General features: G+C 40.6%; 1 protein-coding gene across 1 annotated transcript in view; it reads left to right on the plus strand.

Moving 5' to 3' along the window:
- Positions 1-8,618: 8,618 nt before the first annotated feature.
- Positions 8,619-21,080, plus strand: part of PRSS12 (serine protease 12) — a 62,197-nt gene continuing 49,735 nt past the window's right edge. The window contains exon 1 of the mRNA XM_006213915.3: positions 8,619-9,526. Coding sequence (XP_006213977.2) covers positions 9,025-9,526 — 502 coding nt within the window. The 5' untranslated portion in view covers positions 8,619-9,024. The remainder of the gene's footprint in view (positions 9,527-21,080) is intronic.

Genomic DNA, 21,080 nt, shown 5'->3' on the forward strand with positions numbered 1-21,080 from the left:
ACCTAAATTAATTGATTAAAAAATTTTTTTTCTTGCAACCAGACGAAAAACAAGACTGAGTCTGCTAATATTGTAAACAGAGATTCTGGGGAAATTAAGACATCTTTGCTTATAGCTGACCCTGTGTTTCTGGTAAAGTGATTGTTTTATTGACAGTACACTCCCAAGATATTTGGCATTTGGAAAATTCTTACAGTCACACTACAGTAAGTATCTGTTTAAATTCTCTGTCAATAGAGCAATTTTACAGAACATATCTGTGGTAGCCAGCCTCAAAGATGGCGCCTAGTGATCTCCACCTCCTGGAATTCACACCCCTCCTGCACTGTACCAGGCTAGGTTACTATGTGAGTAATAGCATATGGCAGAAGTGATGGTATGCCACTTCTGAGATTAGGTTATAAGAGTCTTGGTCATTCTCTTGCTCTCTTGGATCACTGGCAGTGGGGGAAGCCAATGCCATGTTGCAAATGGCCTTATGGAGAATTCTAAATGTTGAGGAACTAAGGCCTCCAGCCAACAGCCTCTTCAGTGAGCTTGGAAGAAGAGCCTCCAGCCCAGTCAAGCCCTTAGATAACTGCAGGCCCATCACCACTCATTCATAAGAGACTGAGCCAGAACCACTCAGCTCAGCCACTCCCAGATTCCTGACTCCCAGAAGCTCTGTGAGATAATAAGTGCTTATTGTTTTAAGCCACCAAGTTGCGGGACAAAAGTCTGTTACATTGCTATAGACATTAACACAATTACCCATTCATCATTAGTCTCTAGAATCTATAGACTGAAATACCTGTGAAATATCATAATTTAGCATGAAATTCCTGCCAGATAAAAGAATACAAACTAGGTGTAGTAAACTCAAATGCTTACAAAGTCCAGGCAGGTAGTGCTGAACTGAGGACTGTTTCTCTAAGTCTAAGGATGGAAACAGCTATAGACATTTATTGCTATGTGGGAATTAAGGTTGCAATGTTGCCAGATCTTCTGATTTTTCAAGATGCGGTAAGGGGGTAGGGAGGGATAAACTGGGAGTCTAGGATTTGCAAATACTGACTACTATATATAAAATAAAATAGACAACAAGGTCCTACTGTATAACACAGGGAACTATATTCAATATCTTGTAATAGCCTATAATAAAAAAGAATATGAAAAGAATATCTATGTATAACTAAATCACTATGCTGTACACGAGAAATTAACACAATATTGTAAACCAACTATACTTCAATTTAAAAAAAAATGTAGTATACATAGGTTGACCTTTTCCCAAGTTCCCAGATAATTAATCCAAGCTAATCGTAGCAAGTCTATCCTCCTAGCCAGTGAATGTTTCAGGAACAGGCATGTGACCCAATAATGGCCTATAAGGTGTGAGGGGATATCTCCTAGGAAGATTCTAGGAAACAAAAGAGGCACAGAAAGAACAAGTCTCTTTTCCTCTTCTGAGCAGGGGCTCTATCTACATGTAATGTCTTGTTACTTGCCGGCAGTCTGAAGATGAAGTCAACACTAAGATGACCAAGGAGAGAGATAAAGGGCCTGGCAGCTCAATGGCATGGTTAGGCACTGAAGCAACCAACCTGGAGGACTTGGTGCTTCCTATTGCACCAGATCATATAGTCCTTTAAAATACCTGATTTTAAGCCAATTTTAGTTGAGGTGTCTCTTACTTGTAGCCAAAGCTTTCTAAAAGATATACAAGGGAAGCTGGTAATCCATTATTTTGTGGATGAGCTACTGATTTTTAAATAATGCATGAAGTTTAAATATTTTTTAATACTTGAATCTCTACCAAATAAAATACATCTGGATGGCATGCCCATCTTGCTGGCTGCTAGTTTGTGATCTCTCTCTCTCTCTTTTTTAAAACTAATTAGTTAATTTTTAACAAAGTTTAGGATTTTGGGGGGGATTAATTTTATTTATTTATTTTTATTATTATTAAAAAAATTTTTTTTAAATGGAGGTACTGGGGATTGAATCTAAGACTCATGCATATTAAGCATGCATGCTATCACTGAGCTATACCTGCCCACTGTGATCTCTCTTCTAGACAGTACACTACCATATTATAAAAATTTTAAAAAGCTCATTTGCATTTTTTGAAGATCTTATTTGTTCAATGACTGCCATTAAAAAAATAAGATTTTTTTGGTGGGGAGCAGTTTTAGATTGACAGCAAAATTGAGGGGGAAGGTACATGGACTTCCCATATATCTTCTGCACCATTCATGCATAGCCTCCTCCATTATTAGCATCCCCGCAAGAGTGATATATTTGTTACAACTGATGAACCTACATCATCACATCACAATCACTCAAAGCCCAGAGTTTACAGTACAGTTCAGTCTTGCTGTTATACATTCTGTGTGTTTGGACAAATGTATAATGACATGTATCCACCTTCAGAGTATCACACAAAGTATTTTTACTGCCCTAAAAATTCTCTATGCTTTGTCTGTTCATCCAGCCATCCCCTGGCCCATCTCAGCCCTTGGCAACCATTGATCTTTTTACTGTCTCAATAGTTTTGCTTTTTCCAGAATGTCATATAGTTGAAATCATAGTCTTTTTCAGCTTGGCTTAATTCACTGAGTGATAAGCATTTAGGGTCCCTTCATGTCTTTTCATGCTGAGTAATTCTTTTGAGTGCTGAATAATATTCCATTGCTTACTGGCTGCCATTTAAAGGCCAATCACTATGGAATGCATAATTCTTTCCATTGCAGAGTTTATAATGATGAGGAGTCTGGAACAATGTGACTGTGATTGTGAAAATTCTGTGTGTACAGCATGCCAGGCTAACACACATTTCAAGAGCAGAATTTGGTTAGGGAAGATTTCAGTTTGAACAGGGCTTTAAAGGATATGGGAAATTTTGTCAGACTGTCAAGAGTTTAGGTAACTTTGTGTTTATTGCAAAGAGCCAAATGTCAAGTGATTGTAGAAACGTTAATGTAATCATAGTGTGGTATTTGAAGCAAAGGTGACATTGTTTTCCACTGAAATCTGCAATGGGCAAACATCTGAGGTATTGTTTTCAATTCTATGAGCTGCAGTTTACTGCCTTGATAATTGTCTTCACATACTTAAGTGATAGTCATTTGTTCTTTGTCCAGCACTTAACATACTATTTCTAGTTCTTACAACTTTGTAAACTAGAACTACCTCCACATTATAGACAGGCAAACTATATTTAAGAGAGGCTAGCAGTGATTGATGGATGACTGGGGAGCCAGGATCCCTAAATCCTACCTCCACATCTGCCCGCAGGCCCCTCCCTCCCTTGCCCCAATCCTCAGGCAATGTTTCCCAGAGGGCATTTATGTGAGCAGGACAAGCCCAGGCAAACGCAGGCTTTTACAATTAGCTGGGGCTTTTATCCCAAACTCCAAAGCAGTTTCCTAGTAGTATGCCAAAAGCCAAATAGCTGAAAAGCTTCTCTCTCTCCCTTTCAACCTCAACCCATGCCCCAATCTCACCTTTATGGTCCTTAAGATTGCAGTGATGAAGCAGGAAAAACACTAAGCAAAAGGAGGGAAAATAGTGCATTGATCATTTACGCTTATGCAGACTTCTTTATGTCTCATAAAATAATATTACTAAGGGAGTCTAGTAATGTGAATCAATTGCTTTTCTTTGGATTTGTCTTCTCCAAATCAGGGCATCTCTTTCCTGAAGATGGATAGAAGTAGGGGAGAAAGGAGTCGTTAGTGCCCTCTGCAGGCGAAGAAGCTAATAAACAATTTAACAAGGATTTGAACTCAGGTCTGCTAGATTCTAGATTGACAACAGAATTTGGGATCAGTAGGAGGGTAGAACCAGAATTACAGCTAGATAAAGTAGCTTGCCACCTAGAGGCAACTTCTGGCTCAGTAGATGGGAAGATTTTCCCAACAATTTGGATTTTCTAGAGATGGAGTGTGCTGGCTTCCAAGTAGGAATTTCCCCCATCAATAATTTTCAAGAAATACCTGGAAGTCCACTTGTCAGGATGCTCTGGGAAGGATTCCTGCAACTAACAGAAAGTCGGAGCTCTAAGTCTTTTTCAACACACAGATTCTGTGCATCCCAGATCCCTGGCAAGCAGTCCTAGCCAGGCTTTTCTTTCGATCTGTTTACACTTTTCGTCTTTGGCCACAGCCTACCTGCAACCGAGGGACTTGAAAACCACTCATGATCCTTAGGTAAACTCAGGAGAAGTGTTCTAACTCAGAATAGTTAGTATTTCACTGGCTTTCAGGGACTGAGCTTGTTGGGAGGAGGAAAGAGAGAACGTATCAGAGAGGACTAGCGCTCAAGTGAGCAGAGCTCAGGCAGCTGCACGTTTGTCATCCATCTTCAAGGGGAGCTGAGGTGCAGCAAGAGCAGAAGCATGACCGAGAGGGGAACCTGGACAAATTTCTTACTTTGTTGAGGCAGGTTTTCTTAATCTGAGGGGTTAAGAACTCAAAAGCAGTACTGAGGCTGCTCTACTATTGTGAGTTGGCACAGACTGAGTACTAGGCTCACCAGTTTACATGCATTATCTCAGTAACCCCTCACAGAGATCCATCCTGCTAGCAGATCACTGTTCCCTTTTCCCAGATGTTGAGCCTCTGGCTTAGAGAAGTAATGGAGTTCGCCTAAGATCCCACAGTGAGTAGGCGTGAGAGCCAGATGAACCAGCGATTTCAAGGCTGAATTCACCTTTTTTCTTTTTTTTTGGGAGATATCTATAGTCCTCATATAGAGTATGTATCATTTGGATAAGCCTGGAAATGAATCTCTAGAATTAATTTCTATACAGGGATTATATCAAAGTTAGATGAATTTTTAGAAATAAGTGGAAACTGAATGAGAGAAGGGGTATAGCACAGTGGTAGAGTGCATGCTTAGCATGCACAAGGTCTTTGGTTCAATCCCCAGTACCTCTATTAAAAATAGACAAATAAATAAATAAATCTAATTACCTCCCTCCCAAAAAAATTAATAAAGGGGAAAAAAAGAAAACAAGACCAAGAAAAAAATCATTAAAAGAAAGGAAATCAAAAAAGGATTCTGTTTTATAAAATTCAACTTTAAGCAACGAGGAAAATAGAGCTCCAATGCCACTTATGAACAATACGAATATGATTAGTCAGGCAGAAATTTTCTTTTGTCGTTGGACACCATATGTAAGGTCAGCAGCCCTTATACAGGATTCTATATGTAAACACAGAACAGCTGCTGTAGTTGGGGGTCCTCAGACATCTTCTTGGCGGAGGGCTGGCAAAGAAGAGTGTGATCAATACAAAGCAGAGGGATAAATTTTACCTCCACTGCCAGAGACCTCCTGCCAACAGAGGCCCTCTGCCCAAATAACTGAACCATACACCCAGCAGTTCATTACTTATTTTCTCAGTCTTTCTTTCACTGAACTTTTAACTAAATATTATATGTTCTTTTATTGTATTTTCCCCTGCTCAAGGCCTGATTATGTTTTACAATTTCAAATCCTCACAGTTCCTAGACAGGGACTTATATTATTGATATTACTTGATATATTTCTTCTTGTATATGAAAGAGCAATGCTCAGTGTTCTTTTAACTAATTTTTTGCCCTGGGAATTGTACAAGTAAATACTGTTCTTATGCCATATGTTTAAAACCTCTTAGCTTTTCCAAATGCAGGCAGTACCCAAACTGTGAATTGAACTTTTCCAAAAGTTACTTGGTATACTGGTTTTTGGAACTCTAATATGCATCTTGGTTGCATTTCTGAATCGAACTACACAAGATCTATACAGCCCATCATGTATGTGAAGTAAAATGATCGCTTAAACCACCATAAAACCAAATGTTCATATATAACAGAGTTGCCACAGGAAAGTACAGATGTGCAGGTGTGTCTGTGTCCCACCTCCATCCCCAACACTGCACACCTTCCTTGCTGGGACATGGGCAGGCAGACTCCCCTCGTCACTTTCCAAGGTTTTAGGCTGAGAGGCTGGGGAGAGTTGAGCTCTTGGGCCCTGAATCACTGAGGTTGCAGAGGTGACAAGAGGGATTATGGGGGCCTTCTGGGGCTTTCTAAGTGTGATGGGAAATGCCTGTAAGATGTCATTTGTTTCTTTCTGTTCCCTCTCCTTGCTCCTTTGTTGCTGCTGAAGGGGTTGGAGGGCAAAGGAAAACTGAATGGAGTTCTCACAGTTGTAATAAGGTGTTGTTGCCTCCCCCTTTCCTTTGGCTTTGATGTTGGTGACAGAGGGTCAGGAGACTCTGAGGAAGGAGCTGTGGCTAGGTAGTGCCTAATTGAGGCAGAAGGAAAGGATCTCTCCCTGCAAACACCCCCCACCTCCACACACACACACACACACACACACACACACACACTGTGATGTGCCTGTGGTGGGAGGGAGAAATACATCTCAGGGATTGGATTGGGAATTGGAAATCTTAAACAGCTGCATCTTGGTAGCAGCAAGGAGGAATGAAAGACGAGAAGGAAGAAGGAAAAGATTAGCAGAGGAGGGGAGTAATATGTAAAGAGCAGTTCTGTTTAAGTCATGCTCTGCCTGTAAAATAGAGGACAAAACCCACATTGAGGTCCCTAACTTCACAGTCCAATTACATACCTGCCATTTTATCTTCTAAGAAAAGTACGCTTAAAAACTTGAAGCGATCAAAACCAGATGTGGAATTTTCTGTGGGTAACTCCACTTTGTATGTGTCAGCTTTACAGTATGTTAAGTGTAAGCAGACCTTGGAAAATCTCTTAGGTGTCCAGGGAGCTGGAGGAGAGGCCAGGCTGCACCAGGGTCCTTCCTTTCTGGACCTCAGTTCCAATTATCTTCTCTTCTACTTACTTCTTTCTCATTATTTCCCCCTCTCTGAGGTACAAAGGTGTGTGGGAATTGGGTCTGCTTACAGGCCCCCAGGAAGCCACGGGTACAGGAGCCACGCAGGGAAGGGTTGCAGATGGGTCTAAGCAAGGCAGCCAGAATCCTAAGATGAGCCTTCCCTGGGCCATTAAGTGAACCGCAGAAGGTGAAGAGACAGCTCTGAAGGAAAAGGGTGACTCCTCTTAGAATTGTCACCTATTATACCAAGAATCTGTGATCGGTGAACTCTATTGACCCACACTAAAATAAGGAAATCAACCTCCTCCAGATAATGTATTTTACCTTCATTCTCTTCCCCAAGTAGTTTTTTTGGTGAGAGGTGGTGATAATTAGGTTTGTTTGTTTATTTATTTATTTATTTTTAGGGGAGGTATGGGAATTGAACCCAGGAACTCGTGCATGCTTGCTCTACTGCTTGAATTATACGCTAACCCCCCCCGCCCCACCCCAGTAGAGTTTTAATTATGCTTTTGGAGCCAGAAAAGTATTAGTTAAAAAAAAATTAGTAGGTAAAATCATCTTGAGTAAAAACACCTTGATAAATATTTGATAAATACACTCCTTGATTCCTAATATTATTCATTTGCCCATTCTCTCTGAAGTAAAATAAGATGTTTCACTAACTGGAGAGAAACATTTTAGAAACAGTAAGATGATTTGAAAACGTTACACGAAGATAGATTATTTGAGATGGGCGTAGGGAATTCACTCCTGTTCTAACTGAAATCCAGGTTTTAACAATAAACATTTAAGTCATGCTGAAGTTTCCTTCAGAGTACAGTATATTATCGTGCAGTAGTCCTTTTCCACACTGCAACATGATTATGCCAGAAAATAAAATATTACCTTCTTTATGGCCTTCCTTTTTCTTGTTTCACTTCAGTGGCATAGTCAGCAACAACTGAAAGGGGAAATCCTAAAATCTAGTTCTGTGATTTTTAAAAATTCTAAGCAACTTTTTTTTTTTTTTTTTTTTTTTTTGCGGGGGTCACTAGGGAAGCTGTTGAAAGGGTTTTGCTAAGGTCGAGCCAACAGCTACGAAATTGCAGCAAGCAGAGTACAGTTTGGAGTGGCAAATGAATAGGCTTAACTCAAGTCCCTTGCCGGGCAGCAACGAGGCAGGTGTTAGAGGGATGGACTTTTTGGATAGGATGGAGACCCGGACGGATGAAGTCTTCTCTGGTTAGAAAGGAAATTTGGTATTAAGAAGGCCTCACTGAATCCCAATAATAACCAAACAACTGGTGGTGTTTCAGGACACCGGGTGGAAAGTGGGAGGCAGGAAGCAGAAAGGCTCAAGCTACTTTCCCTGGGTGGGTTCAGGAATTCAATTTCAGCAAATGTTTATCGGAGCCTAATAAGTGTTGGCCACGGTGTTAAGCACTGGGATATACAGCGGAACGAAACATGGTCTTGTGCTTGAGGAGCTCACAGCTCAGTAAAATGGCTGCAGCATTACGCGTGGGCTTCGATAACTTTTACTCCGGGACTTATCAGAGGAGAGTTTCAACTAAATCCAGCCCCACTTTTCTTCTAAAGATTTCAAAACAGAGGAAACGGCACGGGGGCGCGGCACGGGGCTGGTGGCAGGCTTGGCAGCCGCCAGACACGGGACAATGGTGATGTTGCCAGCTGGCAAGGGGCAGCCAAGACCGTCCCCCGCGTTGGCACCTTCGGGCTTGGCTCGGGCACAGTGAAGCCGCGGCGGTGCCAGCAGCTGGTCTGGCCGGGCCGGACGGGCTGACAGCCGGGAGCCGGGCAGGGACCGAGCTGAGGTCCGGCCCTGGGGCGACAATGCGTGCCTCGCGCCCGCAGCCAGGGGGCAGAGTTTCCGGGCTCGTGCCAATGCCGGCTACCTGGGGCTCGGGCCCCGCCACTGCCCGCCGGGTCTCCGCCTTCTCCTTCGCTGGTCCTCTCCACCAGCCCAGTCTCCGCGGAGCCCAAGATTTCCCCGCCCGCGACCACTCCCGAGGCGCAGGAGCAGAGGCGCGGCAGGAGACTCGCGGCGGGAGGCGAGCTGAGTAGAGGGAGGCGGTCCGCGCGCGGGGGACGGGAGGGGGCTCGAGTGGGGGATTCCAGGGACGCGCAGCCCCGCCCCCTCCTCTCCTCTACGCCCGCGGAGCCGGGGAGCATGGACCAAACCCCGCTGCTCTGGCACCATGACGCTCGCCCGCTTTGCGGTGGCTCTGATTTTCTGGGTGCTCCCCGGAGTGGTCAGCTTTGACTCGGTCCTCAGTTATCCCCTCCACCACCGCCATCGCCATGCGCCCCCTCCGGGTCCCCAGTACCCCTATTACCTGCCTACCTTGCAGCGGCCACTGAGGACGCCTCCGCCTGCCCCTCTTCCGCGCGTCCTGCGCCCCCAGCCGGCGCTCCATGCCCCGCGCCTGCACGCTCTCCACGCGGGGCGCACGCCCGGGCCGCACCCTGGGGGCTGCCCCGCTGGCGAGCCCTGGGTCAACGTGACAGACTTCGGGGCCCCTTGTCTGCACTGGGCAGAGGTGCCACCTTTCCTCGAGCGGTCGCCCCCGGCGGCCTGGGCTCAACTGCAAGGGCAGCACCACAACTTTTGCCGGAGCCCCGACGGCGCGGGCAGACCCTGGTGCTTCTATGGGAACGCCCACGGCAAGGTGGACTGGGGCTACTGCGACTGCAGACACGGTGAGTGGCCTCGGCGCAGCGGCGGCGCCTCGGAACTGGCGGGGAACAAGCTTGGTTAGGAGAGGGCGCTAGGTTTTGAAGAGGGGGAGTGAGAGGGTGTGGGGTTGCGGGTTTGCATTGCTCAGTGTGGTGCTGGGCTCTGAGTTACCAGCCAAGTACATTCCTACCTTGACTCTAAATTAGCAAAGCCGCTTTGTGTGTGAAGGTTGTCCGGGGTGATAGTTTCTCGCCAAGGTGCTGCGCTCTGGCTTCCTGGATAAGGTCGTGTTTCTGGCCACTGTGTGTATGTGTGTTTGTGTGCGCGCGTGCGTTGGGAGTGTGCTCTCTGGGTCAGCTTGCCTTGAGAGTTTTACCATATTTATCCATATTTACGGAGAAGAAGCAAAGCAAAGGAGGGGATACTTTCTAATTACTTGTTTTGGAAAGGGAAATATTAAATCCAATATGACAACCAATAACCACCCTCCCCCCACCCCCGACCCCCGTAGACCCTATTTGGGAAAATGTGGTAAAATTTCTGTCTTAACTCTCACCATTGACATGTATTTGAAAAAGTCTGGCAAAATTTCCGGGTGAAAATACAGCTGGTCAAAATGCTGTTCATGGTTCTTGGGCACAGTACGGTAAATATCAATATTGAGTGAAGAAAAAAGAAAGGGAAAGAGATAGGAATAGTAACCATCATAGGGCAGGAGCTACTTGTTATAGTCAAGCGCAGTTCAGGAATGCCCCTATTCAGCTGTATATCTTATTTGTGGACAATCTGGGTTAGTTGGTAAAGAATAAAGTTGGTAAGATGTTTTGGTTTTGTGATAATAGAAGTGTCACATTAATATATTTAAATGTAAGTGAATAATTTGCCTTTGAATCATGCTTCGTTTTGAGTTGTTGGGGTTTTGTTTAAAATTAGGGCTTTCTCCCCCTCTCCTTTTATAGCTATGGAAGAAAAACCTTATGACCTTCAAAGTTGGATTTTCCTTAATAAATTTTTTTTTTGGCAGCTCTCCACCCAAGCTGTGGGGCAGAGGTTTCGTTAATCGTGACTCTGAGATATGTCCTGCTTTGTACCTTTTGGAGGTAATTTGGAGGTTAACTTTCACAGGGCCATTCTTTCCCTTCAGAAATTTTTATTTCTCTGTGCCTTCAATTGCATTAGTGCTTTGAGTTAAAGGAAAGTGATGGGAAGGTTAAGATCAATTATCCTTCATCCTAGAGAATGAAGTCATCGCTCTACTTGTGTTTCACAGACAGAATGCCAATGTGGCTATAAAAAATTTGAGATAATAGCAAGCAGAGAGCCCTAGCATTGTTTCACTATTTACTGTAAGAGATAATTTGTAATAGAATCTCATGTTTGGCAAACATTGACAGTTTTTTCATTTTACTATTGTATTTCATATTTCCTATTATAATAGAAGTAAATGGAATTCAAAGTTAAAGCACTAGAGTGATCTGTTGTGTTCTTTCTGATACGTAACTGTTTTAACTTTATATTCCAGAGGAGAGTAGCTTGTCCTTTGATTCTCCCCGGCCTCTTGTATTGAAAAGAAATTTAAACCTAACAGCAGCATGGACTCTTTGTGGATGTCTTTATGTTCATAGCTAATTGTCACTAGACAAAACTCCAAACACTGCTTAAGTGTGTGTACTTCCTGGAGTAAAGTGACTGAACCCAAAAGAAGCAAAAGAAACCACCCGAGATGGGAGATAAATGCCTCCCCCTGCCAACAAATATAAAAACACAACAACAGCAACAACGACCAGGAAAGCAATCTGCTGGCTATGTAATAATTTAATTACTTTCATAGACTCAGTCTTGATAACCCATTCTGTCATTTATTCCTCATGTTCTGCTTGGGCATAATTCATGCTTTCAAAATGACTGGCTGTTCTGAACCGTATAGCTTTCTTGGCTGTACATTTCCCTTAGGAGTGTGAACAAAGCTGTCATGGAGTGGTGAGAAGAATATGGAATTGTGCTTTAGAAAACACTGGTGTCCGCTTTGGATCTGCCAGTAGCTACTCCGTGTTGAGTAAGACTCTTAACCCCCAGAGCTTTGGTTTCTTTATCTGGAGAAAGGCAGTTTTGGAATAGATTTATTGAAAGAACTTTCCCAGTTACCAAAACAACCCGGCCTCATAACAGCAGGTAGGATTTATTGAGCATTCACTCTGTGTTGGATGCTTAGCTAAACATTTTACGTATTAGTCTTCTCATTTAATTCTCATAGCAACATTATAAGATAGTGCATATTTTTACTCCACAGCTTATTTTGTTCTTTAATTATATAAGCATGTAGAAATATCTGTGCTGTCTAATGGTCCTATTTTTGCAGCTTAAGGACTAGTCTAAAAGGAAGGAGAAAGGAAATTATATTTGGTCCAGTGCACATGATTTCTAGTCTCTTATGATTTGAAAATATCTAGTTTTTTTTCTTTCTTTTCTTTTTCTTTTTTCTTTACGAGAAACAATGAGAACAAAAGGAAAAAAATTATTGTAATGAAATCCCTCCTTTAATAAATAAACTGGAGACTAGAGTCATGTATCTGGTTACATTGAGAGAAATGAGGAAGTTGGTGCTCTTGAGGTGGAGAGTTGGTTGAAGGCTAGTGGAAGGGGTGGTAGGGGATCTCAGGTAAGCCAGGTGGGGCGTGGACACTCAGTGGCTCAAATGTCTGAGAACGAGAAAGAGGATGCCTGGGCTCTGGTTGTGTAAAACTTGCAAATTAGTAGTAAAGAATCAGTCCAGGGATTGCAACACCCTTAATCAGCCCAGGGAACTAGTTCTCACAGTGAGCATTAGAACCACGTGGGGGCTTATTAAAATGCAGATTCCTGGGCTCCAGCCTCCTGAGACTCCGATTATGTAAGCTTAGGAATCTGGCTCAGGAATGTGCATTTCTGATGAGCCGTCAAGATGATTAGTGCTGAAGACCCTTTGTCACAGTCAGGGAAAACCTTGGCATCAGAACCCACCTAAGCTGGGTAGTGGTGGGTGATCCTGTTGGCCGAGTCCACCATTCTGTGATCGAATCCTGCTAGGTTTAGAGTCAAGCATAAGTCAGCTATATGGTCAATTTTGTGTGGTTTTAGAAAATGGCCCCACTGGTTTTTATTTGACCAGTGTGGAATAATAACAGCTGAGTTCACCAGGATATGATTATCAACTCAATGTGAGCCAGGTTATTATCACATTTTTACAGGAGGAATTAACAGACAACTGATTCCTCCCAACAATACCTTGTAATAATTTAGAGCTTCCTGACTGAAAAGGGAAATCACTTTTTCAGTCTCTGGTTGGCGTGGCTGGGCAACTTGCTTGACTGTGCTAGGAACTCCTCTTTGTTGCAAGTAGCCAAGTGGAACTCAGCCACAGGGGACTGAGGACTTATGGCTAAAGCAGGTATCTACACGAGAATGCTTTAATGCTTGAGATTCTACCAGAAAGACTAATTCATAGATCTGATTTTTTGTCGTGTCATGCCTGTCTGTCCTCCTAAATCTCCTGATTCAAATAGAGATAGCGGATTTGTGGGACGGATGCTACTGTTTACAGGCTATACTCTTTGAAGTCCATCTGGTGTTTGACGTGAATGTTAATTAAAAGGTTGGCTGAAAGCTGTCCCTTTAAAATTTTTTTGAATGCTGAGTCTTGATTCGATGTAGCAGGTGTCGAAAAACATTTATTAGTGATAACAGATTTGATAAATTTCCTGGCTGGATTTTAAATATTGAGCTCAATCTGCTTTTCAGGCTAAGGCAATTATAAAATAGCTTTGACTTGGGGCATTTTCTGACTCTTTACTAGTGTGAAGATTTTTTTAAAGAAGAAAATTAGATATCCAGTTACTATTGCCTTTTACAAGTGATTAACCTGAAATATATACACACACACACACACACACACACATACACACAGTCCATATATACATATATATATAGTCTTTGAGTGTGTGTGTGTGTGAAAGTAATCTTCGTAAACATAATTTGGTTTATAACTGTGAAGGCAAACCTAAATACCCAGCGATAAGGTACTACCCAGAGGTCCCTTCATTTGATGAATACTATGCAGCTCTTAAAGTGATAATTGCAAAGATTATATATTAAAAAAATGGAAAAATGCCTCTGACAATGTTTTTTGTTCTTATTTTTTATTGAAGTGTAGTTGGTTGACAACGTTAGTTTCAGGTGTACAGCAAAGTGATTCAGTTATACATATATGTTTATGTATATATTTTTCAGATTCTTTTCCATTACAGCTCATTACAGGACATTGAATATGGTTCCTTGTGCTATACAATAGGTCCTTGTTGTTTATCTGTGTTGTGTATAGTAATGTGTATCTATTAATCCCAAACTCCTAATCTTAGCCCTACCTCCCTTCTCCCCCCTGGTAACCACAGTTTGTTTTCTGTGTCCATGAGAGTCGGTTTCTGGTCTGTAAATAAAATTTGTGTCTTTTTTTTTTTTAGATTCCACATATAAGTGACATCATATGATACTTGTTTTTCTCTGTCTCATTTGCTTCACTTAATATGGTAATCTCTAGGTCCATCCATGTTGCTGCAAATAACATTTCATTTTTTATGGCTGAGTAATATTCTTGTGTGTGTGTGTGTGTGTGTGTGTGTGTGTGTGTGTGTGTGTATACACACACCACGTCTTCTTTATCCAGTTATCTGTCTATGACAATATTAAAGGAGAAAAGATGGATACAAAATTTATATACATTACAACTAACTGTGGAAATAAAGATAGCTGTGAAAAATTTGGAAGAGAAAGCAAATGATAATTATGATTGTGGTATGAGTGTGGCTTGTTTTGTTAGGGTGGTTTTGATGGCAAAGAATAGAAAACTCAATTCAAAATAACTGAAGAAATAAGGTGATTTATTGTTCATATTACAAGAAATCAGTCTCCAGCATGGCACAGCTCTGTTTCTCTGCAACTTTCTTGATTCCTTTATTCTCAAAGTGTGGCTTTTATCCTTAGGCTAATGGTTACTCTGGGTTTCATATGGAGCTAGAACAACTTGAAGAAGAGAGATAGGGCTCCCTCTTCATGTATGTCCCATTGAAAGAGCAAGGAGTCCTTCCCAGAATTCCCCTACAGATGTCCTCTCGCATTTCATCAGCCAAACCTGGATCACATGTTCCTGCTTGGCACTCTCTGGAAGGGAAAATACAATTACTACGCTTGCCTAGATTAGTGTTGACTTCTGAACACATGGGGATTCTCCTTGCAGGGAGAAGCAGGTGGTTATTGAGGAGAACCAACAGAGTCTGCTAAGAAGTGTGGTTGAGGTTTGTCCTTATACAGGTATCCTCCACTTTTTGAAAGTTTGCTTTATGTCACTTCACTTTTACAAAAGACCTCATTAGTACCTGTTTTTGTTAACCAAGAGAGATCCAAAGGGAAGTTTTGCTGTTATGAAAAAAGGTGAAAACTGAAAAGAGCATTCAGTGTTTGTTTTGCAGTGAGCCATTACAGAAGCAGTGTGTACCCTGAGCAGTGAGAGTAGCACTGCCAACCTTCTTCTTCAGGAACTACACGCAGCATCTCAGCATCAGTCTCCATAGCTTTGAATTGTGTCTGTGAGCATCTGACTTTATCTTGATTTATTTTGTGCATCTGTTAGCAGATGTGTCCTAAGTTTAATTGCTTCTTTGCTTTATGCCAGTTTGGCTTACAAAAGGTTTCATAGGAACACTCTCTTTTGGATAGCAGGGTAAAACCTATATTGGGGAGATGGCCAACAGGCACATGAAAAGATGCTTAATATTGCTAATCATTAGAGAAATGCAGATCAGAACTCACAATGAGGTATCACTTCACACCAGCCAGAATGGCCATCATTAAAAAGTCTACAAATAATTAATGGTAGAGAGAGTGTGAAGAAGAAGGAAACTTCCTACACTGTTGGTGAGAATGTAAATTGGTGCAGCCACTATAGTGGACAGTATGGAGATTCCTTAAAAAATTAAAAATAAAGTTACTATAGTATCCTGCAATCCCACTCCTGGACATAAATCTGGAGAACCTCCAAGTGGAAAAGATAGATGCACCTCAATGTTCACAGCAGCACTATTTGCAATAGCCAAGACATGGAGGCAACCTAAATGTCCATTGACAGATGACTGGATAAAGAAGATGTGGAGTGTGTGTGTGTGTGTGTGTGTGTGTGTGTGTGATGAAATACTACTCAGCCGTAAAAAAGAATGAAATAATGCCATTTGCAGCAACATGGATGGACCTAGAGATTATCATATTAAGTGAAGTAAGTCAGGTAGAGAAAGATAAGTATATGCTATCTATCACTTATATGTGGAATCTAAAAAAATGATAAAATGAACTTATTTACAGGACACAAATAGACTCATGGACATAGAAAACAAACTTATGGTTACAAAACAGGAAAGGGGGTAAGTAAGAGAGGTATAAATTAGGAGTTTGGGATTAGCAGATACAAACTGCTATATATAAAATAGATAAACAACAAGGACCTACTTAGCACCAGGGACTGTATTCAATACCTTGTAATAACCTAAATGGAAGATAATTTGAAAAAGAATATATATATGTATAACTGAATCACTTTGCTGTTCACCTGAAACTAGCACTGTATTGTAAATTAACCATACTTCAATAAAAAAAGAAAAAAAATGCATCGGGAAAACGTAATGCAGTTAAAAATAGTTATAAATACTTAAAAATTATGCTGTGAAATGCTTCATTCGTTGTTTTAGCCATATGTAAATAAGTAACATTTAGACATTGATTTGATCAGTGAAACATATTTACTTGTTTTAAGATGCTATTTGCTGTTCTAGCAATTTATGTCTGAAATGAGTAATTCCATTGTTAAGAATATGAAAGTTAGTTCACTTGCTGGGTAAACATAATTTAATTCTAATTTTTAACTTTTTACCCCCTGAATTAACCCATAAAGAAAGCAGTTCTCTGAAGCCTCCCCCTTTAGTCTGCATAGTTGACAGGCACTCAGTTGTGCACTATACGAACAATTGTAGGCTGCCTTCTACATGGTTGACATGCTGTTAAAAAATCAGAAAATGTTGACTTTTGCCTCTTTTGCATCTTACTTTTCCAGAGCAGTCCCCTTCTCTCACTCCTTCTCCTTCTTCCTACAAATCAGCATAACAGTATTAATAAAAAATTTATTGTTTGCAAAGCACTGAGGTAATGAGATTTTCCCCCCTAAAAGCCACACATGCACATTCAGTCTCATACTTTTTATTAGGATCATCAGAGGGACACAAAGGGAGGGAAGTGCTGATTCTTGTAGCAGGGCAAGGGTAGATTTCATTAAACATTTACTTAGTTCATACTGGGAGCAGAATTTACAAAAATCAAAAAAGGCATCACCTGTGTTGTTGTCTGATTGAGGACACCCACTCTCTAGCTGAGATATCAGAAGAATACTAAGCATTTTTATTACCTTTCCTGTGATATGTACTCTGGGAGACAGAGAAGGAGGTTATCATTAAGTATAGTTTAATTTTGTCATTCAATGCTGTACAATGAAATTACAATGTAATATCCATGCCATTTGTTTATGTGTGAATAGTTCAGAGACAAACAATTTGTGAAATTTTCTGCTGGAGTTATTTATATGCAAGTATTGTTAGTATACCATAACTTAACTGTGCATAGAGCCGTCTTCTTTTGCATAATATTGTATAATGTTCTAATCCCAGGATAATCGATGAGATTTATAAATTTCTAATAAGCCCAATGTAAATGTGTAGAATCACTTATTCAGAGGATACTTTCTCATTTTGAGCTAGACCAATTCATAATTTTTTTCTCAGTACTAAAGGTATCTACATGAATAATAAATGAACAGTTTATGAATTATAGATGTGAACTAATGGGGGCAAATATAGTTCAGTTGGATATCAGTTCATGAGAAAGCTCCATATGTTAAAAGATGCTTTGATTTCATTTTGACATGGGGTGGTTTGAATAAAATCTACAGTTTCACAATGTTAAACTGGTTTCAGTTATGGGTAAATATAATCATAGACAAAAATAGAATACCTTAGTACTGTCACATACGGTATAGGAAAAAAATAACATCAAAATGAACATAGCCTCCCCTACTGTACTTGAAAAATTCAACTAACAGCTTCCCAATTCAGTTGTTTTTAGGAATTGCGAATTTTTTTTTGCCATATTTTGTAATTAAAATAGGAAATGATCATTTATTTTCCCAGTGTTGCCTTTGGTATAAGATATAAGATTGCATTTAAGTCCTTTGTCAAATACGTGTACTGAATTGTCCAACATGTAATGGCCTCTTTCTCTTCTTCTAAATAGTTCATAAACTGAAATTGATGCATCACTTTCAGCTTTAAGCATACTTTTTGCCAAGGATCTGAACAATAGCTTACTATCACCAGCACAGGCGTTTCTGACTCCACCAGCATGACGGAAATGACTAAAATTAATTATTTTGTGCCTTTGTGAAGTTCCATAATAGATGAGAAAGGGTTTGTGTGATAACATCAATTTTCTTTTGCTCATTTATCAAATTGCAATTTTAAAAGATTTTAAAAATATTTATTATTAATTCTACTCAGAAAACACTGCGAGGATGGGCCTTTGTTTTTGCTGTTTTTCTTTCCTCTTCAAATGAGAGAATGCTATTCTGTAAGCGTATTTTAAGAAGTTAACTACATAGGCGTATCTTTTCATTTGGCTTATTTTGGAAAAGGTGTACTTAGAGAACAAAGATAGCTGACCTATGTTTCCTTTCCTAATATTTCTTTTAGGCCTCCTTGAAGTACGCTGTATGAAAAGGGAGGTTTTGCCAGCTGTCCAAGGAGGGGTAATACCATAATATCTCTATTAGTTTACTAGGTAAACTGTAATGAGTACCACAAACTGATGGCTTAAGCAACAGAAACTTACTATTTCACAGTTCTGGAGGCTAGAAGTCCAAGATCAAAATGTCAGCAGAGCCATGCATACTCTGCAGGCACTCGGGAAGCGTCTGCTCCAGGGCCCTCTGCTAGCTTCTGATAGTTCCTTGGCTTGTGGGAGTGTAACTGCAGTCTTCAGATGGCGTTCTTCCTACATGTGTCTCTGTCCAAATCTGTCCTTTTTATAAGAACATAGTCATATTGGATTACAGCGTGCCCTAATGACCTCATCTTGACTTGATCATCTGCAAAGACCCTGTTTTGAAATAAAGTCAGACGTGTTCTTGGGCACTGGAAGTCAGTACCTCCACATCCTTCGGGGGAGTAGTATTTAACACATCCCAACAGCCTTAAAAACCTAAACACCAAGGAGACTTGTGAAGAGAATTTTAATCTAGTCAGCTGTCCTCTAGACTACCTTGGATTGATTGAGACTGACAATGTGGTTAAAGAGTAGCCCTCTGGAATGTCTCTTTGTTTTGGGAATTCCTCTTTTTTAGCAGAGTTGTCCATAAAGTGAATTTCTGTAACAAAAATCTTTTGTTTCTTTTCCTTTATAAAACTGGAGGTATGTTTGCATAGAGGAGAAATAATAGTAAACTAAAACGAGAGTAAGTTCAATGTTTTCGACAGGGAATTAAGGTCATAGAATTCTGAGCATTGTGCATCGGCACACTTTGCCTTTAGGTAGTTGTAATACCAGCAGACTGGTACAGCTGACTGTTTTAAAAAAATTTTTTTTTGCAACAATTTGTTCCATGAACTCTAGGGGCTTCTCTCCATGACATGCCACCATGCATAGCTTTATCATTCCAGACTTTCTTCTATTACTGGGTTAGTCTGTAAATTTGTAATGCCTATTGTAGTTGACCTAAAACCTCTGTTTGAGACTTCAAATTTTAAATTATTGTTATTATCACATTTTAAATATAGGAATCTGTAGAATAGAATATTTTCCATCAAATTGGCACATGGGAGGCTTGAAGACAGTGCAGCCTGGATTTACTGGGGTGTAGCTGGTAGATGTTAGCTGAGACTGTGAAGAACATTGCAAAGTGCTGGACTGGAGCAGGAATGCGGGAGCGAAGGAGGATGGATCAGTTTTTGACAATAAGAGATTGTGACAATGGAACAATATTTGCCAAAGAATTTGGTCTAGAATGTATCTGAAGAACTTTATTGTTAGTGAGATAGCAGTAGAAATGAGTTTACCAGGCTATGACCTTATGACCTTTGTGGATTGCTTTATTGTTTCATCCCCCCCTCCCCACATTGAGCTAAGGGTATTGCCTCTTGTAATTATACACCTACAAATTTGTGCAAATGTATAGTCTTCCTACAAATTTGTACAGCCCATGGGCCAAATACCCTGGAGGGTCAGCCTCAAATGTAGACCACCAGAAAGCCACTTCTCTCCTGCTGTGCAGTGTAGAGAAACTCTTCAAGTTTCTTAGCTTCAGCCTGGCTAGTTTGTCACCATGTAGTGTTTGGTAGATTAGCTGCAATATTTCAAGAAGAAAGGTTAAAGCCAACATGGCAGAATGCATAAAGTGGTATCTGAAGTAAGATGCTTATTACATCACAGGGTCTTTGCTAGGTTTAGAGACAAGAGGACAGTGGCAAGGGTGGCAGACGAGGAGATAGTTGGTCATGGCTCTGCAGCTGCTCAGTTGATTGGGTGCCTAGCTTCCTCATCCATGAATTGAAGGAAATGAATTACAGTTTTTAAGATTGCAACCATCGCAACCATTCTACGAGAATCAATGAAGCAAGAGCAAAGTAAAACCAAAACCAAACAAAAACTACTGCCTATCTTAAATATATGTAGTATGAATTGTGTGTTCCTGCTTTTATTGTTTTGGGCATATTATCAAGCTGATAATTTTTAAAAAGCTCTTTCAAAAATCACTAGAAGAATTGTGAACTTTGTGGAATTATGTACCAATAAGAAATACTCTGAGTTCAAGGTAGATGATTACTCAGAATATTTTAGAGATGTTTATGGCCTTAAGGAAAGGATAAACTATGTGGAGGAGCACTGCTAGGGTGGGTGTGCTTTGGGGAGGCTGGGGTTGGGAATGGATTCTGACAGAGAATTCATTAGTCATTGACATGCAAATTGCTCTTCCCGAATTGCAAATATTTGTATTCATTTGTTAAAAGAAAATTGGATGAGCATTCCACATTTCTTGCCACATAGCAGATACAGCTAAATGAAGCCAGGCTTTCACAGCATGTTTGGAGCATTTGAGAAATGATGGTGGAACTGATAGCTGACCTGGAAACTATTTCTAGCGCTATCATTTTCACTATAATGATGTTATGGTAACAATTATACCTTATGCAGAGTTTTCTCCATCTCATTTGGAGATACCTTATTCATTTCAATAATACACATGCATCATTTCTTCTTGACCAGTTCTTAGTGAGTTAGGCGTATTTTACATTTTATTATGATTATTTAACATGCATAAGTAGAGTTCCAGTTTGTTTTCTAGAACTTTCTTCCAGCCTTTTGACATGAATAATTTGGTGGTGGAGAGAGGATTAATAAACAGATAATAAATTAAATCTTATTTCAAATAACGCTTTTTGAACTGACCAAATGAAA

This window comes from Vicugna pacos, chromosome 2, assembly GCF_048564905.1.
Source record: "Vicugna pacos chromosome 2, VicPac4, whole genome shotgun sequence".
Lineage (NCBI taxonomy): Eukaryota > Metazoa > Chordata > Mammalia > Artiodactyla > Camelidae > Vicugna > Vicugna pacos.